At 41.4% G+C, this 25,597-nt stretch overlaps 1 protein-coding gene and 1 pseudogene across 1 annotated transcript in view; one reads left to right on the top strand and one right to left on the bottom strand.

Annotated features, from left to right (window-relative positions):
• LOC149444760 (calcium-binding protein 39-like) overlaps positions 1-25,597 on the bottom strand; it is a 134,004-nt gene that overhangs the window by 33,911 nt on the left and 74,496 nt on the right. Inside the window, exons 5-6 of the mRNA XM_089654553.1 lie at positions 10,510-10,678; positions 3,081-3,140 (exon numbers count right to left, since the gene is read on the bottom strand). Coding sequence (XP_089510679.1) covers positions 3,081-3,140; positions 10,510-10,678 — 229 coding nt within the window. The remainder of the gene's footprint in view (positions 1-3,080; positions 3,141-10,509; positions 10,679-25,597) is intronic.
• LOC149444761 (U2 spliceosomal RNA) lies at positions 5,523-5,700 on the top strand (annotated as a pseudogene).

A 25,597-nucleotide genomic window follows, 5' to 3' on the forward strand; every position in this document is an offset into this window, starting at 1 on the left:
TGCACTAATTCATCCCAAAGGTAATCTATTGGGGTGAGGTCAGGACCTTGCTTTGTGCACTGGTGCGCAGTCATGTTGGAACAGGAAGGCGCCATCCTTAAACTGTTCCCACAAAGTTGGGAGCATGAAATTGTCCAAACGGTCTTGTTATGCTGATGCCTTAAGAGTTCCCTTCATTGGAACTAATAGGCCAAGCCCTACCCCTGAAAAACAAAACAACACCATAATCCCCCCTTCACCAAACTTTAAACTTGGCACAATGCAGACATTTGTAGCTGAGGGATATCCCAGATTTTGACGATGATCATTGGATGGATATGTGGGACTACCAGCAAACAACTTGCTCAAACCATTTTTCCATCAGAGACTGGTTCAACTCAACTGGTTCAATTCAAAATTTTGCATAGGGCGTACTTTACACCTTATTGTCTCAATAAACTTAATACAATGTCTTCTCCAGCCTGCTAAAGATTTGCTTACACGACGGCACATTTTATATATGTGTGCTGAGATTGCTCAGCTATTTCGCAATATTGGGGGGCAGTTGTTGCTATTATTAATGCAAAGGCAGGCACCTCCTTTACCCCTTTTCTAGGATCTGTTTGCTGTGCCAAGTGGAAGAAATAGTTGCAACCATAGTGGAAAAGACCCTTTTAGGTGTCAGAGCCTGGGATTGAACCTGGGCCTTCTGCGGTGAGAGGCAATGTTTCTTCTCACTGAGCTACCTGGAATGCTGGACAGCTCCCTTGACTATTCTTTGGATGATCCTGCCTTGGCCCTGTTTGTCTTGAACCTTGAACTCCTTGCTGCTCCCATGAACGTCCTATAAAAGCCATGTCCATACACTTCCTCCTTGACAGATTATTGTGCCTTCCCAGCCAATATCCCGCTTACTGTTCCTGCTGCTGTCTACATCTTCGTTACCGACCTTTGGCTTGCTACTTACTACGATTCTGCCTCATCCTATCTATTACCATTTGTGACCGACCCTTGGCTTGTGACTGTATTAACACGCAGCCAAATCCATTAGGAGCTCTGGGGAAAACCGGTTAATACTTAGACTCCGCACCTCAGGTGAGCCTGCGTCATTCCCAGGGTGATCTGCTGGTGTACCAACCCTGCTGGTTTCAGGTAAGCCTTACACTGCTGTAGCAACTGGTCTCTGAACCTGACCTAGACCGTGACATTAGGTCTGCTTCTATTCTATAACCAGAAGGCAATTGCCTTGAACTGGAAGAAGTCCTCTTCCCCCTCAGTACAGTTCTAGCAACAATTGGTCAATTCCACCTTGCCTATGTATAAAAAACATATGCTAACAGGGGTTGTGTTACAAAGTTTGATAGAGTACGGGTGAAGTAGATAGGAAGTGCCACCAGTGCCCCAATGCGTGATTCACTTTGATGCTGTTTTATAGTATCCTGATGACTAACCGTCTGCTCTGGTAAACAACCCCATGTTTGTGAATGCTACATTCATGTTTCACTATATGAGCTACTGAAAAGACATGGTATGGGGCACATCTGCCTTTTTGTGTACAAGTCACACTCTCACACAAGCTGTATTTGTTAGGAAGTTTAAACTGAGCAATTATTTGCCACTTGATGCCTTTATTTTCTTTTCTTTTGCAGGTTGCTGCACCCCTGCATGGGCAGCACCACCTAATTAAGTGTTTTATGTTCTTATGGAAAACACTAATAAACAGAATTAAAAAAAAAAAAAAAGATTCACATATTTGGTATCCCCGTATTTCTAGGTATCCGAGATGTTCTGATTTTGCAGAAATCTTTACATCAAAACCAAGAATTGACAGAAGACATGGAATAGATAACTTCTGGCCGACAGTTTGATAAATACATTGTTAAACACATACATTGCTTTGCATAATTCTTCAGAACTGTTGGATGTTCAGGGCCAGGACTAGGTGTGGGCAGGAGGGGCATCCGCCCAGGGTGCAGTGGTTGGGGGGCAGACCCTCAGCATACACAAGCTCCAGATCCGTAGCTAGCAATTCCTTGGCTGCTCAGAAAGCTACTGCTGTCACACTGTGCTTCAATGTACCCACTCTCCACCCACAATGAACATTTGCAACTACCTTATAGTTGCTAGAAAGTAAACAATTAACCACACATGTGCAAAGTACATTCCATGCCAGTCAGAGTAAGGGGGCAAGATTGGCACAGGGTGGTACACCCCTTTCTACTGCATGCATTAGGATAGGGGGTGCAGTACCTCATCCTTGCCCTGAGTGTTGAACCAGTCTGTCCCAGCACTACTGACGTCTCTATATTTTGTGTCTAAATGAGAAGTTCAGGTCGATGCTGCATTGTCCCCTGCTGACTCTAAGACCGAGTGATCAAAGCCCGCTGATTGCTCAGTTCTCAGTCTTCACTGAGCAGACAGCTGGTGGCTGTCGGTCACTGGCTCTGTGGTCTGCCCCTCAACACTCACTGGAGCACCGGGCTGTGGAGTGGGTGGAAGCGGATTGCTAAGGCTCTCAGCGGCTGAGCCAGCTGCCGGACCAGGCATCTAGATGGATCCCAACATTACAGCCAGGATTTCTCCAGAGTCTGGATCAGCTCTGTGACATCAGCCGACAGCGGGCTTTAGCCTGCTGTCCACTGAAGATGGGTCACAGGAGTGCAGAACGAAGTGCACTCATGTAGTCTATAGAAGTATGATTGGGATTCTTACCATTTGAGTCACCACATAAGTGTATGTAAAGCCTGCATGGACAGGACTTAAGAAGAGTAGCAGATGCTTAACCCCTGTCAGTTTTTTTTTTTTTGCTACGTATGTACCTTTAGGGAGATTCCCCTTCACTTTTTGGCTAAAAAACAATAGGGAATGGAAGGTAATCTCTCCAAAGTGAAGAAAGGGTTTGTTTACATGAGTGGTTGGGAGGGGCTTTTTGTTTAACATTATTTTTATAGCTGAATACTGAATAGGGCCAATGGACTATAAAACATATATATCTCACCCTATACCTAATTTAGTTCAATTCCAAATTCGGCAGAACTCATAAAACCCAACAATATGTTACTGCAACAATATGTTAAACGTATTTAGGTATTGGTACTTACTCTATCATAATTCAGTTCTAAAAATTCAGCTACCATCAACTTGTGTCTTGTAAGCAAATCCTGAAAAAAATAAAAGCAACACAAACATGAATATCTGAGTAGAAAATGGCCAAAGGAAATTTCTGCTGTTTTCTGGAAAAAATATTTTTCCATTTTCATAGTTAAGACAAATATCTTTTCTACAAAAACATTTCTAATGAAGATAAAGCAAGCAGTTTGACAACTAAAATATTGCCTAGAGTTGTGTCTTGCATTGCTTGTAAAGGTTTCAGAGACCTTGTTACAACACTAAAAATGTCAATTAAAGGGTAACTAAACACATGAACAAAAATGTAACATATTGCAGCTTATAGGTCCTTAGATATGGTGGATGTATTAAAGTGGTTCTAAAGCCTTAAGGTTTTTTACTTTAAAGCAATCTCTGCAGCCAGCGGAGCTCGGGAGAGAGCCTGCATAAGTAACCCCCTTAGCAAGCAGCTTACAAGGGGGGTACTGGGGAGGGAGGAGCCAGGAGTGCCAGCAGGGGACCCCAGAAGAGGAGGATCGGGGCTGCTCTGTGCAAAACCATTGCACAGAGCAGGTAAGCATGACGTGTTTGTTATTGAAAATAAATAAAGGCTAAATATCACTTTAACTTTTTATTTTCAGCAAGTACAGAAAATACCTGTTGGCCTTGCCAAAAATGTCATGTGCTTGTTACTTCATAATCTGATTAGGAAGCATTGAACAATGTTATCTTTCATTTTTAAAGTACTAATCTCCCTATTCCCCATGCATTGGAGATCAACAAGAGACAAACATGTCTAAAGTTTTGCCTGGGTGACAACCATGGCTCCATGAATACATTGGAGGAGTGAGCGTAGCCATGTCATTCACCCAGAAATGTTGGATGGTGATAACTTTAGCATTGCCTTCAACTCTGTCAGGGACAAAAAATTGGGAGTAAATAGAGGAGCTAATGATAAATATACATGTATTTTACAAAGCTGTATTAGATTAAACTTTCAGCCCTGGTTCACACTGATGCGGTCCGGAATTTGCAGCATTTTATGTGTGATTTCCGCATCGCATCCTGTTCACGCGAACCGCTGCGGGTGTGTATGTTAACAACACCCCGAAATCGGTCTGCAAAACGCGGTGTGATTTGCAGAATCGAATTGCATAGGTGTGAATACCCAAGCGATCCGATTCTAGTGCGGATCCAAAAAAGGGTCCTGCACCTTTCTGGTGCGGATGCGGTGCGATTTGAGCCTTACATAATGTATGGCTCAAATTGCACCGCACACAATTCGCATGTGATTTGCACAGGAATGTGGTGCGGTTCCTGTGCAAATTACATGCAATGTACCGCAACGCATGAGTGTGAACCTAGCCTAAAATGTAGAATTAGTGTCTCTTAACAGCTAAATAAAGAAGGACTTGAGAGCAGCCCTGTCCTCATACCATACTGGCACTCTGTATGTGTAGAGTTGGGTTGTAATTTACAGATGCCATTGCACAAAACGGACAATTAAGGAAACGTACATTTTAATGTGGAAAAGCTAAGAAACATAGTTCTTGGCACCTCATTCTCCAGTGTATCGGGTAGAACAGTAAGCATGGTTCTGCACATTCCATGGAGTAATTATGTTAATAACGTAATGCAATTTTAATGACTCAAGATAGAATGGAGGCCTTGCATTGCATTGAATATGAAAGCTAATCACCATACAGAGCTCAATGTTCAATCAGATAACAGTCAATGTTACACAAATATTGTATACTGTAATGATATTTCTTGGGAAGAACTCTAAGGCTTCATGCACACTGCTGCTCATAAACATGAGTTCAAGAGCTTTTGGTGTTTTTTTTTGCCAAAGCCCCTGAACTCAGCTCAATAAAAGCCCAAGTGTCCATGCACACATAGACTTTTATCAGAGTTTAATAGCAGCAGAGTTTAGGGCCAGTTAAACGTCCCTTTCTTGAACCCAGAAGAAGCACGGTCAGGAAACGAATGTTTTGGCCCAAAAACGCTAAACGCTTAGGTGTTTGTTCATTTCAATGGCAAATACTCTGGCCAATAAAATGAATAAACATCCAATCACTAAACGCAGTTAAATGTGGTACCACGTTTAAACACATTTTTAATGCATTTAGCATTTTTCTGCTGCCAGCAGAAAAATGTTCCAGTGTACATGGAGCCTTATATGTCATACTGAATTACTGTTTTTTACTTCTTTTTCTGAGAAAGTTCTAAAGATAGCACAAGTATACACTGTAATATCCCTCCATTGGCACTCGACTTATCTCAATGAATACGTATTTTTGGAGAACAGTAAAAAAATTCATGGTCTCCATGGGCTTTCACCAGAAAAAAATGCAAGTGTTTCCAAATACAAATCCTACGAATTTACAAGTAACAAAGACATTTCACAATATAATTGGGTATGCAAATTATAAACTGTAGCTTCTCGGCCTTTTGGCTAAGATCAAGTGTAGTATCTATTCTCATCAGTGTCCAGCAGGGGTGCTCCACGGTCATTCTAGCTTTGCGCGGATGACTGGTTGTATAGTACCCCTGCTGGTATGATGGGGATCCTGATGGCTAGTACAGGCTGGAACAGAAAACGAGGCGCCCACAGGCTGCTGGGGCCCGGGAGTAATTCCCCCTGGAAAACCGGAGGGGCCCAGTTCCTCCTGATTTGAACGGATCTACCTTGTCTGGCCAGAGGCCGGGGAGGCAAAAAGTCCGCGAACCAGTGCCCCCTGAGTGGTCGCCTCAGGGGTGCTCTTAGTAACACTTGGGTGTAGGACCCCAGCGTGTGAAAAGGCACATGGTCACTGTGTTCAAACACTTTTCTTGCACTGCGCCTTTAGGACCGGGCCTTATGGCTACGTTCTGGGCAATTTTTGCTACGGGCCTCAGGGCCTGGTCAGTGCACAATCTGCACGACCAATTATTTATTTCATTTATTTTCTCTTTATTTTAATTTATTTTCTCTCACTTTTCACTTTTGTGTGTGTTTTATTTCTCACAGGATGGAGGGTGTGGGTCCTCGGGCTTACCCTGAAGTCTAGGGGGAGGATGTGTGGCCTTTTGGTTCCTTCCTCCCCTGTCCCTAGGGGGTTTGCTCTTCGGGAGAGCCAAATGGGAACCTTGTCCCTGTCAGGAGCTTCGTGCCCCGGGGGATCAGGGTAGAGGTCCATCCCCTTCGGAGGAAGGACAAAGCACGTCCCCTAAGTGCACGTTTTTTGTGAACACTTACGGGTTTTTTGTTTTTTCGCACGTTCGTGGACTTGAAAAAAAAACTTCCGCTACCAATCGTCTTAGGCGATCACAGCGGAAGTGGGAGCAGGTACCTTTCAAAATTGGGTACCTGCTTCCCCACCCCCCGCTCCGCTTTAAGACAGTAGGATATGTTGAGTGCATGATCTGCAGCAAAGGAAAGAAAGGAAATATCATTATTCACCACCAGGCAAAGTGTTGTTTGACTCTTTTGCGAGCAAAGGGTCCATCTAAGCAGGTGAGTGTGGCCAAAAAAGGGGGTCACGGATTGAAGAGGAAGCACAGATATTGGATCCATCCTGTCACTGCAGATAGGGAAGAGATAGGCCACACCTGGGTCATGTAAAATGGTCTTCAATATACATTTACCCCACATTATCCACTTGCCGAACGCACCATGTAGATGTACTGCAGCATAATAGCTGTTCTGCGCCAGATCACATATCTGATACATGATCCATAAGCTCGGACAGGGGGGAAGCGCTTGCCTGCCAACCTGGGTGTGCTGTGATGAGGATCACTAGGTCTGGAAGTGTTCAATCAGGCCTTAATGTTTGGGAAGTGTAATGCATTTTATTGACAAGGTCACCATTTACAACAAAGAAAAAGTCTTTATAGTAACATAGTCTTCCTTTAAACTCTGAAGAAAAAAATTATCAGCAAACCTAAGCCTGGTACACACTATGAGAATATCAGACAAATGATCGTCAGTTTTTTGCATGCTAGTCTCATATCAAAACCAAATAGGTTACTAAAGTTACGAAAATTCTCGCAAGACTGAATGCAACTTCCCTTGATGACGTAATGTACCGTATTGTATTGTATTTTAATGTATTCATTTGTTTCCCAGCATGCGTAGACTTGGTCACTCAATTTTTTATGGACGTCTACTGTACTGATTAAACGAAAATCGTTTGTTCTGTTATCGTAAAAGAACATTTTTCGTGCTTGTCCCTTCGGATAATTTTCCATGAACTGTTGTGATCGGCTCTCGAAAGCTGTGCAATAACGATCAGATTATCAGATGATTGCTCTGAAAGTGGTATTTTTTGTCTGATGTTCTCATCGTGTTTACAAGGCATTACATAACATTACAAGTTAAAGGCCTCAACTTAACTACCTACAGAAACAAAATGATTTTGGCTTGATCTTTATGAAATAAATAGGATCTGCCAATAGATGACCATGCTGTTGAGCAAAGATGGAATAGTCTTTTGGAGGTGTAGTTATTCATAAATATCCAACTATCATCTTAAATCTGTGCCCAGCATTAATACATCAATAAGGAGCAAAGCTTACAGAACAGCAGACATCAGTGGAATTCATAAAAATATGTATTAGGTAATTTTGTAAAGGCTGTAAAAGCACAGGACCCAGATGGCAAAAGCTTCTGAAAAATTAAAGCACCTAACTTTAAATTTCCTATCACCGTCAACGAAGCATGTTTAATGTCTTCATGATCAAGCTTGCTGAATATAGACCACTACATGGATGGAAACTTCGCTGGTTCAGCAGGGACCGGACGAATTTCGATCCATGTATGGGATAGCTGGTTGTACCTTCCTCCATCCACCTTGAATTTGTAGATAGGGGAATGGGGTCATTTTTATTTCGTTCAACCCATGACTCATCTATGAGCTGCTTATCACACTGAAAAAAGGAAGAGATTGAATCATTGTGTATAAAAAATAATTTTCACTGTAAAGCATAAACAGCTGAGCTGTATTGATATATATCAGCATGCTTTGGGTCAGCAAAATCTTTTGTCTTTTATCAGATCAGAAAAAAAGAAGTCTGTTTCAACTAACACCTCACAAGTGAATGTTTTAATAATGAGGGCCACACACAGTACAATAACAATCTCACCAAGGGAGGCAATAACAGCTTGTTCTACAACAGGAACCACTTTTTACTACATCTGTAAAATCTGTCCAACAACACATTGAAGAAAAATTCTCCTTAGGTCACAGTTACTTTGAAAAGTAGGATTACCGATGTCTAATACTTTGCAAAAATCAATGCTAGCCTTCAGATGTACAGAACCAAATCAATTAATTCTCTATATTATTGCAGCCTGTAAAGCACTGCACCCGCGATTAGCAGCTCGTGGGTGCAATGCCTGGATCCCGCAGACTCTCAGTAAGCTGTCTGCCCATACCCTCCCATATGGGCAGAAAGTTACCTAATGGCAGAAAGAATCAATGAACTATGAGTGCGCTCACCATTGAGAACTACAAGCCATCAGTCCCAATGGCTTTTGATACTTGTACGGTATGGAAACCGTGAATGAATGATACGACCTTGTGGGTGAAGCCCCACATGGCCACGCGGTTTTCAAATTTTAACAGCAGGTGCAAGGAGAAGATCCCCGGTCTGCTGTCCCGCTGGTGGCGGGAGCTGGGTGCATAGGAGCTTATTACAGGTGTAACATGTTCCTAAAGGATAAGTTCGCCTTTGGGAACATGTTGCATATTCCACCCATTTTTAGGGTGGAATTTGTAACATGTTCCCAATCCTGAAGCCGCCGCCTGATTCCCCCCCTTCCTGTGACAGCAGTACAGGGGGAAGTTCCCCGTACTAGGGGTCACTTTTTGAAAACTGCACCAAGTTCTGTGATTGAATGGACTACAAGTCCCAAAATGCTTAGCAGCAGTCAGCTTGTAGTTCTCAATGAACTACCATGGCTCTGTGAGTGCCATGGCAGTTCATTGAGTCTTCGTGTCAGAAGTATCGGCTTGCCCATACAGGATGTCTGCAGGAAACCTGCATGGCATCAGCGATCTGCTGATCGCTGGAGCGATGCTTTACAGGCTCCTACTACAAAATATAATAAATGTACATTTTTTTTTACCTGCAAAAAAATGTACATTTATTATTTTTTTGTAGAAAGGGGAACTTATCCTTTAACTCTTATGCACTGTTCACAGAATCCCATAACAATGGAAATCACAATGCCCGCTCACATCAATGCGATTTTGGAAAAGGTTCCTATACTACTTTGGTGCAATTCCAGCGTGATTTTGGACCCATAGGATATACAAACATCATCCAAGTTGCAAAGCTGAATCCAAGTTGCTCTACATAATCGCACAGAACATCAGATCAAAATCAGATTGCTGCAGTGTGAACCTAGCCTTAATCTGTTCAATATACCAGCGAAAGCAAAATTATTTTTCTAGTGAGTAAAAAAAACTGTTGATCATGAAAGAAATCCATTGAGCTCATGATTTCCTGTGGCTGCAATGAAGTCTCAAGCAATGTTATCAAGAAATGTCCAGGAGAGGGGAGGATAATTAAATGAAAATAAAGGTTAAATAAAAAAACTGAAAAATAGAAAATGAATGCAGCCACCAACATCTAGGGACTAGTAAGCTGAAATATATTAAAATGTAGGTCTTGGGTTTAGAGACACTTTAACCTAACACTTTACCCCTTAACTCACCTTGTCTTTGCAAAATATATCAGTCCATACTGTGCTTGGAGCAGCACTGAAATCATTAGGCCTCTGTTTCAAGAGAGATACTACCGTAATGGCCTGAACTACAGCACAGGGCCCAGAGGTAGGAAGGGCCTATAGCAGGACTAAAATTGGGGGCTATTGGAGAGTAATGTTGTCAGGTTAAAGGAGTAATCTCCTTTTTACTTCTATTTGGGACCAACTGTAGAGGGCAAAGACACCGGATGGCAAGGCACAGGATGGAATCCATTAATGCTGGTAACATGGCGTTGCCAGAGCAAGTAAATGACATAGCTACAGGCATAAATCCTGAAAGAGTTAGGATTTCTATTGAAGACTATGGAAAGGTGGCACCATAGCAAGAGGGTTTATACATACATAGATCAATTCTGGCCAAATGTGTCCACATTGGCTACATCAAACTGTTGTTGCTCACCACAGCATACAGAGTAAGTATTTTCCAAATTATCTTGGAAAAAAGTAAATAAAATGTACTATTTTAGATAGTTATGTTCATTTTATACAACTTACAGGCTGTACTGCGGGGAAGTACACCAATGTGTTAATATTCTGCTTTCTCTTGGTTGTCTGTCAGAGTAAGGCTTGAGAAATCTTGGTTTGTGATGACACAGATTGGAGAAAACTAAACTTGCCAGGAGTTCTATTTTAAACTACATAAACACAGAACAGAGCTTTAAATAATTTACCTTAAATGTAGCAAAGGCATCGGAAGCTATGTCGAATGTTGACATTTCCACATATTTAAAGAAGTCCTCAAACTGCTCAGAGTAAAGGATAATTTTGGCAAGCGGCTCATGACGGACACATTCTCGGAGCATTATCCCACAATGCAATGCCACTTGAGGAGACTCATACCTAGAAGAAAGCATGTACAATATTTATAGACATAATCCAAATACAGAGGAGCAGTGGGCTAAATCTATGGGTGTATAAGCATCTTTAATAATGTTTATGAATAGATTTAAAGATAAAAACAGAAAAGAAGTCGCAGCGCTCTACAGTTTTACGATTTGCTTTCTCTAAAGGCAAATGTAGCATTAGGTTTTTATCCATGTGCATTACCTCTCCTGTCTAAAAACAGCTGCATGATACAGTTTTGGAGTTAACAGCACCAATAACACATTTAAAGGGTAACTGTACTATCAGAGAAAGTTATCCTCAAGACTTCAGACCCATACAGATCAGTCCAGCTGATATATTGGATGTTCTTATATCACCAGCATATAAGGAATCTTCACGTTTATGTTTTCTTTTTTGTTTACAAATGTTTTTATTGAAAGATAGATAACAAAAATAGCACCACTTCATGAAGTATAGCATACATCAAGAAAAAGGCACATAAGTAAAAAACGGTATTATAAACCAGAATCATAGAAAACGAAAGTTCGAGTGCATGAATGAGGTAGGCAGTAAGTCATGCAGAACAACCACACAACCAACAAAAATACAATGCCAATAAATCTATGATAATCCATCAATCTAACAATAAATGCCGAAATGTCTTCCAACTATCCCATTTTCTGTTGAATAAGTGCATCCCATCCAACAAGGTATATTGAATACGTTCCGTGAGCATCACCATATCAGCTCTCCGCAAAACAGAGGACAAAGGCACTACTGGTGACTTCCAATGAAGGGAAATGGCCCATAGGGTACAGACACAGATAGTGTGAATTAGCCTCATTACTCTGGCAGGGATCCACGAAATGAGAGCACCCAATAAGCAAATTTGCAATGACAAGTTCACAGGAGTATCCACCAAGGCAAAGGCCACCTCAGAAACTCAACGCCAGATCAAGGAAAGACCAGGGCAAGCCCAAATCATATGCATAAGGGTACCAGCAAGGCCACAACCCCTAAAACAGAAGTGCGATGTTCCTGGAAACATGATATGTAGTCTAGAGGGGGTATAATTCCAACGGGTTAAAACTTTAAGGGCTATCTCACGAACTGAGAGAGACCTCGAGCCCCTACGTATATTATCCACCATGGATTCCCAGTCCTCTTCGGAAAATGTAATACCGCAATCAACATTTCTGTCTCTATAAAGGGGGTGAGGGAAAGATGGCAATCGAAAAGGAGCGATATAAATCTGAAATAAGACCCCTACACCTGGGAGAGTCACGACTGATACGTTCAAAATAAATGATCGGGGATGAGGTATCAGTCCAAAATGAGAACTAAAAAAGTGTCTTATTTGCCGATATCGATAATATTCTCGAAGCGGAATATCAAAAAGTATCCGTAACATATCAAAGGAAATATAAGTCCCACCCCTCTGAAAATCACACTTATGTTTTCAACTAATTCTCTATCAGGCTTTGTTTTTGACTGACAGTGCATGACAGTGAGTGAATCCATGACCACTATTCAGTTCAATAGAGGTTTTTGGAGTTTGGCTTCAATTTGTTATTTGTATTCAAGTCTGCTAATACATTTCACAATCCCATCCCCCCCAGCCTGACACTGCTGTTGCTTGCTGTGTCCTGGCTCATTCCTCCAAAGTGGTGTCTCACTAATACAAGAGCTGTGTTACTGGCCAGATCACCAGGTGAAAAGAGAGATAAAAAAAAGAAAAACTGATGCAGCCACCACATCTAATGATTGGTAGGCTGCAGTATAATATATTTTTGGTTTTGGCTTTAAGAAGCTTTAAGAATATGTAATTTCCATATTGATAGATTCTTAAAGTGGCAGTAAAAACTACCTAAATTTGTCCCACATGTCGGTGCTTGAACCAAAACTGTCCGAAATGTTTGCCTGAATTAGGTAGTTTTAAAGGGCCCTACTGCCAGAAAACTGTCATAAATGCTTTACTAAATTTCCCTAGAAATAACTCTGTTAGGTACATTTATTTAAGAAAGAATGTCACTCCACAGGATCCATACAGAGTCAAGTTTAGAAACCTTTCCTTCCTTCATACTATGCAGTTGTCTTCAAAATATGACAGATCAAGTTCTTTATGTGTATGGTACAATCTTGTGCTGGAAGATATACTAAGGCAAACCGGCAGGATATATAAAGTTTTAGTTTTGATGAGTACAAGGCTTTCTATTGTCTTACAGTCGAAGAAGCAATGGGAAAGTACCAGAATATTTGATGGTATGGGACTTTTTCAGAGAAGTCTCAGGTATCACAACAAAAAAAAAAACTATTTCTTTTGCACAAATTATTGTAAAATCAATGAGCAAAAATAACCTCTATAGATTAAAAGAACTTAGAGTTAAGGATAAGTTCACCATTTGAACATGTTACATCTGTATTTAAGGTGTAACATGTTTAGCATTCTCCCCCCTTACCCCTCCCATCTGAGTGGGTTGGGGCTCCTCTTTACGCACTTGCAGCCACATTTCAGAAACGGTGCGGCTGTGTGGGGCTTCACCCTCACAGTTGCGTCATTCGTTCAAAGGAATCTGTAAATGAGAAAACTACAAGTCCTGTCTGACACAGTGGTAGACAGCAAGTATTTCTCAATTAACTATCAGGACGCCGATTAGCAGCCTGGTAGTACACTGACAGTTCCTGCATCTGAGTAACTGTCTGCCCATATGGAGAGAATGGCAGAAAGCGCTCACCAGTGTCTGCAGAAGCCTGCACCCATGATCCATGAATCCCAGGTGCAATGCTCTGCAGACTGAACTGCAATAAAAAAAGGGAATAACTCACAAATTAGAGGGGATTATATGCAAATTTTCAAATATTCATTCCAATAAAGATGGCTCTGCTCTAATAAAAATAAATATACAGTATGTGAGAATTTTCCTCATGGAAAGTACCAAAAGTCTGGATTAATATCAGAAAATCAGTGGACAAATGTACAGTGACAGCACTTGGTAAATTAATTTGACATTTAGTAAAAAGGTACAGGGTGAATCTTCATGTAATTTAGGCATGCATGAAATGTGAGACATATAGTGAAATCCATCAAACTGAAGGTGGATATGATTAAAATCTTTATAACAGCTCCAACTACTCTAGGAAGGCTGTCCACAAGGTTTAAGAGCATTTCTATGAGAATGTTTGACCATTCTTCCAGAAGCGCGTTTGTGAGGTCAGGCATTGATGTCGGACGAGAAGGCCTGGCTCACATTCTCCGCTCTAATTCATCCCGAAGGTGTTCTATCGGGTTGAGTTCAGGCCAGTCAAGTTCCTCCACCCCAAACTCACTCATCCATGTCTTTATGGACCTTGCTTTGTGCACTGGTGTGCAGTCATGTTGAAGGGGCCATCCCCAAACTGTTCCCACAAAGTTGGAAGAATGAAATTGTCCAAAATGTCTTGCAATGCTGACGCCTTAAGAGTTCCCTTCACTGGAACTAAGGGGCCAAGCCCAGCCCCTGAAAAACAACCCCACACCATAATCCCCCCTCCACCAAACTTTATACTTCGCACAATGCAGTCAAGCAAGTACCGTTCTCCTGAAAACCGCCAACCCAGACATGTTCATCAGATTGCCAGACAGAGAAGCGTGATTCGTCACTCCACTGCTCTAGAGTCCAGTGGCAGCATGCTTTACACCACTGCATCTGATGCTTTGCATTGCACTGGGTGATGTAAGGCTTGGATGCAGCTGCTCGGCCATGGAAACCCACTCCATGAAGCTCTCTCTACGCACTGTTGTGCTAATCTGAAGGCCACATGGAGGTCTTTAGCTATTGACTGTGCAGACAGTTGGCGACTTCTGCGCACTGTGCGCTTCAGCATGCATTGACCTCGTGCTGTAATTTTTTTTGTGGCATACCACTTTGTGGCTGAGTTGCTGTTGTTCCCAGTTGTTTCCACTTTGTTATAATATCACTAACAGTTGACTGTGAAATATTTAGTAGCAAATTTCACAGATGGACTTATTGCACAGGTGGCAACATATAACGGAATCACACTTGAATTCACTGAGCTCCTGAGAGCGACTCATTCTTTCACAAATGTTTGTAGAAGCAGTCTGCATGCCTAGGTGCTTGATTTTATACATCTGTGGCCATGGAGGAGATTGGAACACCTGAATCCAATGATTTGGAGGGGTGTCCCAATACTATTGGCACTATAGTGTATATATACCTACACACATACATTGTCAGGCTGTATGAGATAAATAGTGCTTTGTAACATGCAACTTCAATCTGATGTAGTTTGAAAAAATGTGGGATATCTGACTTTTCTCAGAACAGCATAAAAAAAAAAAATGTCTGGCTTGCAGCTTATCCACATGAGTAGTCAGACCAGAAGCTGTAATAACATAGTCCCTCACAGACATGGTCCAACTGTATGAGGTTGGTATACATTAGCTGTGGTATGCAAACAGAAATATTTTAACAATATATTCCAAAAATAATGTATTTCAGTAACTCAAAATGGCTTATTGTTGTTGGCCACAGATCACACTAAAACCAGCGATGCTTCACATTAGAACAAACTTCTTGTAGAGGTGAATGAATCAATAGCATGGAACAGCCATTCTCAACCAGGGTTCCCCAGAGGTAGTGAAGGGTCCCTTGAGCTGTGGTTGAGTGACCAAACAGTGGTGCATCACCCTAAACAAGTTTCCAACATTGCAAGTTCCTACGTCCATCTTCTGGTAGCTAAGCAAGGGATCCATGGGTCATTCACTGATCCTCCTTAGTCTAAAAGTGAAGGCGCCCAGTAGTCAGGAGTGTGGTGGAAAACACCATGTATGTAACACGTTCTGTATCCTAGGGGTAACTTTCTCAATGTGAGGGTATTTGCTAGCAATGTCTTGTTGCATCAAATGCAACAGTTGAACTATTTTATTACCATATTGTTAAACAAACCACTGGGGCTCAGTTACAAGAACAACTGTAAAGAAAACGGAGAGAACAGCAACATTTTTACTTTATTTTCTTTTGCACCAGAACCACAGGTACAAATATCTGCTAAGTAATTTCAAACAACAGATGTCTTGCCCTTACCATCCTGAGCCTGTTAGTAAAAAATTTCTAGTAACCAATTTCTAGAACTGAAGCACAGGAAAAATAAGGCCTTGCTCATGTGGGCATGCTTAAAGTAGTACTATAGGCAAAACTTTTTTTTCATTTTGGATAGGACAAGGGAGGGTTATAACTACCACTAGATTTTTTTTTTCATTATCTGTGACCCATTTTGGAGATTTCCCTTCACTTCCTCCCCCATAGCCAAACCGGAAGTGAGAGGAAATCCCTGCAAATTAGGGGAATTTCTTGGGGGACCCCCAGGTCACCAGAACTAGTGTCCCAATTGGAAGATTTCCCCTCTATTATGTTTCTGGGGACAATCCAAAATTTGATATTTTCTTTTACTTTCACTGATAATGGTAAACAGGACAAATAGAGAGTATGAATCTCCTTAATGGGGGTACAGACAGCAATAAAAACATAATAGGTGTTCTAAATCCTCTCCAGTCTGTCTAAAACTGAAAAAAAAAAAGTTTTAGTTATGCTTTAGGTTCCATGCACACGGGGCATTTTAACGCTGGTAACGTTAGCTGTGTAAAGTCACGTTAAAAATGTGAGCTTTTCAGCTTTTTTTTAGCATTTTTGCATTAGTTTTTAGCCGTATTTTTTCTGCGTTTACATTGTTTAGTGTTTTTTTACTGAAAAAAAATAGTTTGCGGCGTTTTACAGCATTAGAACATTTTTACAGCTAAACACTCCTCTAGAAACCCACTAGTCCTGGGTTTTTTTTTCCAGCCAAAAAACGTTGATTACAGTCTATGTGTGCATGGACACATAGGATAACATGCTGGGGGGTTTACTGGCTGTAGAAAAAACCGTCAAAAGCCAAAAACAGCCGCTGTAGGCTGAAAATGCTCCTGCCATAAAGCACTGATAAAAACCTACATGTGCACGGACATAGGATAACATGCTGGGAAGTTTACTGGCTGTAGAAAAAATGCCTGACGCCTAAAACAGCAGCTGAAAAATGCCCAGTGTGCATGATGCCTTATAGCCAAAACCAGATTGTTACAGCTATTGCTGTGTACTGTCACAAAGATTTTTAGGTAAGGGGCAAAAAAAAAAAAAAAAAAAGAAAAAAGATAAAACTGCCAGGGGTTTTTAATCCTGTCACACTTTACTTTGATTGGGGAATCTATTTTAGGAGGATCTGCTCTTTAACGAAAATACATGTCTTAAGTGCTCCTTTGATACATAACAGTGACGAGGGCGCGTGTCTTACTTGTTCTTTCACCTATATTTATTTCCATGTGCAGAAAGGGAAAAAAAGAAATCTTACTTTCCAAATATTTCAGTTGCTCATCTTTGTGACACTGTTGCCTGGCAACCTATAATAATAGCCAATGCTTGCAGTGCGTTACTGGCTATACATAGCTCCCCTGTGCTCTACAAGAGTTAGTCACAGCAGTGGCTTTTGTGCACAGCTTGCCAGCTTCAGACTTTTATAAGGGCTGCTTCACACTGCCTGCATGGTACAACGCCACATTTTACCATGCAGAAGTGTCAGTTCTGGCAGGCTTTCTGGCCAGTGGTACCTTACAATTTTAAGAAGCAGAACACGGATTACTTTTTTTAAACTTTAATGAAAGATCAGTGTGACATTTCACTTATATCTATGCAGCACAGCTCATCCCTGATGGGATGTGTAGGAATGAGGAGGGAAATGGAGTTGTTATTGAGCTGGACGGAAGAATGCATGCCTGTTGCATATTTCTGCACCGCAGCTTACCAAAAGGCTGCATTCAAGTGTGAACAGGGCACATAGAAAACTTGTGCCCTAAGTGCCCTTGTGGAGACTTGCATTTTGCCCTTGCGAAGACTTGCATTTTTCTAGCCCACAAAATTCAGATTTCAGCTTAAAGCGGAGCTTCAACCAAAAGGGGAAGCTCAGCTTTAAGGACTGCTCCCCTGCTTCCCATTAAGGATTGGCACCTTTGGGGGGGGGGGAGAAATTTTGACAGGTACCCGCTTCCACTTCCGGTCCGATCGCCTAGGCAATCGGAAGCGGAAGGTGTCCTCCCTCCCTGTAGTCTTTTGGGACACGTGACAGCACATATGTCCGTGATTCATGGAAAGGTCCCGATCTCTCCTTGCGATCGGGACCTTTTCCGATCATGTGACCGCCATGACAGTGAAACATGGCGGTCACATGACCCTAAAACCACGTCGGGAGGTGCCGGTGCAAAGGGGTTAATCAGAAAACACCTGTTTGTAGCAATCCTGGGAGGACAACTTGATATTATTATTATTATACAGGATTTATATAGCGCCAACAGTTTGCTCAGCGCTTTACAATATAACGGAAGACAATACAGCAAAAATACAGTTCAATACAAGAGGGATAGGAGGGCCCTGCTCCTTGGAGCTTACAATCTAGGAGGGAGGGGCTAGTGGTACAAAAGGTAGTAGGTAGTGATATAGAAATCTGAAGACACCCAGTCCAATCCACACACCAGCAAAACATTCTTTGGAACCAGGGGCCATGTGCTTCTATTGACACTAGAGCCTAGTACACACGTTCAGATAATCGTATGAAAAATACCGCTTTCTAAGCAATCGTACGATAATCTGATTGTTGGTACACAGCTTTCGTCTGAAATTATTTGAAGGGAGAAGCACAAACATTTTCCTCGTACGATACCAGATCGTACAATTTTCAATTAATCAGTACAGTTTTCATCTGAAAATACATTACATCACTTTCAGATTTTTACTTTCTGTCGTACAGGAATTTTCATAACTCTAGTAACCTCTTCACTTTTGACATGAGACTAGCATGCAAAAAAACCCCAAAAAACAGATGATCATTCGTCTAATATTCTCATCGGGGATTAAGTTAGACAAAATACAAACAGTTCCAATTGGGAATTGGCAGAATAAAAATGGTAAGCAGGACAGGCTCACCTGATACTAGCAGCAGTAAACCATGCACAAGACAGGGACACTCTGGAACAGTGCATGCAGGTTTGTGCTGCACCTTTATTCAGCAAGGCCTCAAACAGGGTTCAGTGCAGGAAGGCTTTGCATTGTAAATCCATAGCATAAAATAAGCAACACATCTGTTCCTCCGAGCTACTTACAAAATTCACGTCAGTTCCTGCCTCTCAGGTTTCCCCGTAATGGGTTCCCCTAAAACAAACAGGCAGCACTTGCACCTTTTTAGTGTTCCATCAGCAGTCAGTGTTTTCACACAGCAGCAGGTTCCCACAGCAGAAGCAGTCATGAGTAGCAGTTAGATTGCATCAGCTTTTTAAAGGCTGGTGGAGCTCTGAGATTAATAACAAGGTCACGATATGGACCTAGGAATACCAGATTTATTCCACTACAGCTCTACAAAGCTTCCAAGGTCCAGAACCCAGAACAGAACCTATTAATAAATAAACCACTCAGCATCAGCCATAAACTCCTCACATAACTTCATCTGTATGTGAGAGACCTAGGTGACACATACACATCGTCCACATACCTGCCAGGCAGTGTGTTATACTTTATTTATTCATTACAAGTACTTCTATAGCGCTGTCAATTTACTCAACGCTTTTACATGCACATATATATATATATATATATATATATATATATACAGTCAGGTCCATAAATATTGGGACATCGACACAATTCTAACATTTTTGGCTCTTTACACCACCACAATGGATTTGAAATGAAACAAACAAGATGTGCTTTAACTGCAGATGGTCAGCTTTAATTTGAGGGTATTTACATCCAAATCAGGTGAACCGTGTAGGAATTACAACAGTTTGCATATGTGCTTCCCACTTGCTAAGGGACCAAAAGTAATGGGACAGAATAATAATCATAAATCAAACTTTCACTTTTTAATACTTGGTTGCAAATCCTTTGCAGTCAATTACAGCCTGAAGTCTGGAATGCATAGACATCACCAGACGCTGGGTTTCATCCCTGGTCATGCTCTGCCAGGCCTCTACTGCAACTGTCTTCAGTTCCTGCTTGTTCTTGGGACATTTTCCCTTCAGTTTTGTCTTCAGCAAGTGAAATGCATGCTCAATCGGATTCAGGTCAGGTGATTGACTTGGCCATTGCATAACATTCCACTTCTTTCCCTTAAAAAACTCTTTGGTTGCTTTTGCAGTATGCTTTGGGTCATTGTCCATCTGGAATGTGAAGCGGCGTCCAATGAGTTCTGAAGCATTTGGCTGAATATGAGCAGATAATATTGCCCAAAACACTTCAGAATTCATCCTGCTGCTTTTGTCAGCAGTCACATCATCAATAACTACAAGAGAACCAGTTCCATTGGCAGCCATACATGCCCACGCCATGACACTACCACCACCATGCTTCACTGATGAGGTGGTATGCTTAGGATCATGAGCAGTTCCTTTCTTTCTCCATACTTTTCTCTTCTCATCACTCTGGTACAAGTTGATCTTGGTCTCATCTGTATATAGGATGTTGTTCCAGAACTGTGAAGGCTTTTTTAGATGTCGTTTATCAAACTCTAATCTGGCCTTCCTATTTTTTAGGCTCACCAATGGTTTATATCTTGTGGTGAACCTCTGTATTCACTCTGGTGAAGTCTTCTCTTGATTGTTGACTTTGACACACATACACCTACCTCCTGGAGAGTGTTCTTGATCTGGCCAACTGTTGCGAAGGGTGTTTTCTTCACCAGGGAAAGAATTCTTCGGTCATCCACTACAGTTGTTTTCCGTGGTCTTCCAGGTCTTTTGGTGTTGCGGAGCTCACCGGTGCATTCCTTCTTTTTAAGAATGTTCCAAACAGTTGTTTTGGCTACGCCTAATGTTTTTGCTATCTCTCTGATGGGTTTGTTTTGTTTTTTTCAGCCTAATGATGGCTTGCTTCACTGATAGTGACAGCTCTTTGGATCTCATATTGAGAGTTGACAGCAACAGATTCCAAATGCAAATAGCACACTTGAAATGAACTCTGGACCTTTTATCTGCTCATTGTAATTGGGATAATGAGGGAATAACACACACCTGGCCATGGAACAGCTGAGAAGCCAATTGTCCCATTACTTTTGGTCCCTTAACAAGTGGGAGGCACATATGCAAACTGTTGTAATTCCTACACCATTCACCTGATTTGGATGTAAATACCCTCAAATTAAAGCTGACAGTCTGCAGTTAAACCACATCTTGTTAGTTTCATTTCAAATCCATTGTTGTGGTGTATAGAGCCAAAAATGTTAGAATTGTGTCAATGTCCAAATATTTACGGACCTGACTGTGTATATATATATATATATATATATATATATATATATATATATATATATATATATATATATATTACATTAACATCAGTCCCTAACCCTCAAGGAGCGTGCAATTTAAGGTCCCTAACTCACATTCATACATACTAGGGTCAATTTTGGATAGGAACCAATTAACCTACCAGCAAGTCTTTGGAGTGTGTGGGAGGAAATCAGATAACCAAGAGGAAACCCACACAGGCACAGGAAGAACATGAAATCTCCAGGCAGGTGGTGCCGTGGTTGGGATTTGACCCAACAATCCTAGTACTGCCAGGTGGAAGTGCTAAAATATAGGTCACCAACAACTATGCATGTACATACATTTATATATATATATATATATATATATATATATATATATATACACACAGCTTGGCTACCTGTTATTTGGGATTTGTCCAACCCTGCACTAATCTGTGTGGGTCCTTCTGTAGCTATACAGGTCATTCTATAATCATCACAAAGACAAAAAACTGAATTTTATTATGTCACAATTTGAAAGACAACAATGCACATCTATAAAGCAGAGAAAAAGACTAAAAAGTAGTAGGTACTATAGTAGTAATATAGTGCTATAGATTACTATATCTAGATATGAATAGTGGCAGCACTATACTAAAGGGTACTGTAACTCTGATACTTATACCACCACTGACACAAGTACACTGTGCATGGAATTTGGGAAGCCTGTAATGTTCTGGTGGAAGCATCCACTAACAACTGATGCTCTTCACCATCCCACAAACTTTGATGAAAAGCTTTCTCCCTCCTCTCCTGCCTACTGATCCTGATGGTTGGCAATGACCCCCCCCCCCTTTGCCACTTGCAAATGCAAACTGAAGATTTAGGTGTAAGTAAAGAGAGCGAGGAACATCTAGAACCCCCATCAGGTTTTTACTGCTATACTGACCTCTGTTACCAGAATAAGGCCTATCATGACCAGATATTCTATTAAATTTATGAATTATCTGCATTTGTTTTGTTTTTTTGTTTTTTTTATTAATGAATAGCTAAATTACTTGTGATGTTAACGGTTTCCTGTGTTTACCATGTGCCTTAACGTTTACTTTAAAGCTGAACTCTATGTATTGTTTGTATTGCATACTTACTTGGCACAATGTAAGTAGGAATTATTAACACCTGTTGGACCACAGGGGAAGCTGGAAATCACTGTAGTAGTTGGTACTACTACAGTGATAGCCCCATCTCCCAGATCCTGTTCAGGTGAGTGGTTATCCCACAGCACGTTGATTTTATATCACTTACAACCATGAAATGAATAGGTATAAAGTATGAGTTACACATTGTCCTTAAAGCACTTAATAAGCAAGCTTGTGCCAGTACTCTAACAAACAGTACACAGTTACAAAGGGAGATTACAAAGAACCTTTATTGTTTAAATCTTGGACAACTATGATTGAAACATTCAACCCAGCAACCAGAGCTGCATAAATAAGATCACATTAAAAAGGAAAGGTCATAGGTGAGCATGGGGGTCATGTGTCTTAAACAGAAAGTACGTTGTTAATATTGAATGTTTACCCTAAAGAAACCCTCCTGCCAAAACAAAAATGCAGATAAAAGCACAAGAGAAGTCAAATGTTTTAATATGCTTATTTGCAGTGTTTTTCTAACCAAAAATAACTTAATGACTTGCAATGTGCCTCTAAGGGCTCGTTTACACTTGCTTTGATTTTAACACACATTAAAGCGCCTGCCGCTTCAACATGTATTTTGGATGTGTTTTTGATGATTCTGTCATGCCTCTGCGGTGCTTTTTTTAAAGTTTTAATGAAGCTTGGCAATTGACTTGTGTGGTTTTTTTTCTGTTTTAAAGGGGCTCAGTAGAACCCCAGCTAAGTAGTATCCCTAGCTCAGTAATTCCAACGCTCAGCAGATCACCAGCTCTTAGTATCCGCCGTTCAGCAGATCCGCAGTTCATTAGTACCCTGCTCAGCAGATTCCCAACTCATTAGTACCCCTGTGCAGCAGAGCCCCTACTCAGTAGTACCCCCAGCTCTGCTGACCTTCTGGTTTGCTGATCCTCCTCTCTACCAGTTCTCTGTTCCCTTCTCGCTATATTGCTCCTACGCTGCAGATCAGGTGTGACATCTGCTAGCGTCTCCAGCTCCAGTTCCTCAGGTTTGCTGATTCTCCGCCACTCAGTCCTTTCCATCTCTGGTTTCCACTCACTTCCCATTATATTACTCCCATGCTACGGACATCTGCTAGTTTGCTCCAGCCCCCTAGTCCTGCTGAACCTCCACAGTCCTCTCTCTTTAGTCCCCGCTCACAATCCGGTATAGTGCTCCCACGTTGGCTCATCATGCGTGCTAGTTGCTCCTCGCTGGTCTGGACCCCGCTCACCTTCCTGCTGCTCCGCACTGCACATCAGATGTGAAATCTACACCACCCACTCCAAGAACATATACACGAACCATACCTCCAATACCTCCAAAACAAAGTGAAGCTAACTCTGAATAATTGCCCCTCAAATGCTGAAGGTGCTGTTAGTGAGCGTTGTGATAGACTTCTATGGAGGTTTTGAGAACGCTTTGAAGCATCAAGAAAGTGACATGGGGTATAATTTTTGAAGTGGACTAGAGCGAAGCAAACCAAATATAACAGTGTGAACAGGACTTAAGGTGACCATTTTATTTAGTGAGAGGTGCATTAATTGGCATTCAGAGTGTTTTAAAAAAGAATGTCCAATGCCACAGTCTGAAGAACGTGTAAATGAGCCCTAAAGGCACAGAAAGAGCCAGTTCCCTAGCACAGCCCCCTCTCTACTTGGACAGCATAGCGCTCCCCCCCGCCCCCTCTTCTGGACATGTATAACTATTGTATGTGCTGGTGCAACTCACCTCCCTATGTATCAGTCAGGGAAGGAGAGAAAGGGAATAGTATAATGTGTAACTAGAGTGACAGCTCAGAGCCTGCTGACATCGCATTCAATATGGCAGTACCCAGCAGCAGTCTCTGAGTATTTAGAAGACTGTGCATGGGATTCTTTTAGGTCTTGTTCGCAAGGGCGTACTACAGCAAACATCTGTGCAAAGGCCATGCTTGCCCGCATAAGTGCACAGGTGTTCCATGCATACGGGCAGTCCTATTCATGTCAATTGGGATGAAGTGGCAGCACGGGCATACCCGCTGCACCAAATTTGACAGCTGTGCGTGTGCATGGCCCCGTACGCACAATGTCTACAGTCGGGGTCATGCACGCACACTCTGGTCTCTCCTCCTATCAACATGCTCCCTGCGAGCACATAAACCAATTGGCTCCTTGTACTGCTTCTTTCTCGCACACTCTAGCCCTGCTGTACAGGGATTGCAAGAGCCTGATACCTAGTCAAATGTAGGCATTCACACTTCTTGCATGACAAAAATAAATGTAATAATGAATTAATTGATTACAGCGCTGCATAATATATTTCTATTATTTAGGCTTTAAATAAGACCAACAAAATTAAAAAAAAATAAAATAAAATAGTACAAGCAAGAAGAAAGTTTAACTTGTTTGATAAGCGTTTGGCAGTTTTATTAAGCTCAAGTCAGCTGCAGAACAAGCACAGAAAGTACTCCTGAATAAATCAGATTTCAAGTAAGCAGGAAATATCAGTGCCAGGATGAGCCAGCATGCCCTAGTTTGCTGATGAATTGTGTGTTTCTAAAAATGGTACTTTTGCTGGTTTCTGAGAACCAGGGTATGGAAATCTCAGTCAGGCAGATAACGTGCAATTATTAGCTACAGGAAATTACAGCAGGAAATATCATAGCACTGCTAGATTTCCTGTGTGACTGACACAATGTATGTTGCACACTGGAAAATTCCCAAATGCTATGCCAAATCTTTATTTGTGGGAATATAAATCATTACAATGGCAGGTGACGTCTACAATCTCTGTTACAATGCAAGGTAGTAGGCACTGTGAAACAATTCCAATTACAGCTAAACAATAGGAACAGCGCAACCATGTACCTTCCTAGAGGGATAACAACTAAGAACAGAATCCACCAAAACTGGAAGACTGAAGATTGCAAAAACATTTAATGATCCAATTAATCTCGTTTTCTGCAGTGATATTCAGATAGTAGTGTCAGAATTTTGTGAACACAACACAAAACCTTTGAGATAAAGTGGAATGGGAGGTTTGATGCACAAATGGCTGACAACTTGGTTCAATGACCATGGACTAAAAGAAAACGTTTCCAGAACATTATTGAATCCATTCACAAAGAATTCGGGATGTTTTAAAAGACCAAGGGGGTCATACTCTACAAAAAGAAAGGTGAACCTAATAAAGGGCCTGCCGAATATATATACCTTTCAAAACACTATATATAGCTCCAGATCAGTCCACTTCTCTCTAAGCCCAAAAATGCAAGTGCCGGCCTGGCTTGTACTGCAGAACATAGACAATTAGCAGGTGGATAACCGCAGACATTTATTGGAAAAAATCAAAAAAGTCTAAATAGCATAACACACAATAGCATGACATACAAGAGCAATTGCACCTTTCATGCCAATGAGGGCTTAATCATAACATCCGTAATGCTCCTTGGTGT

Source organism: Staurois parvus, unplaced genomic scaffold (assembly GCF_062004578.1).
Source record: "Staurois parvus isolate SC_StPar_1 unplaced genomic scaffold, SC_StPar_1.0 ptg000778l, whole genome shotgun sequence".
Taxonomy (NCBI): Eukaryota; Metazoa; Chordata; class Amphibia; order Anura; family Ranidae; genus Staurois; species Staurois parvus.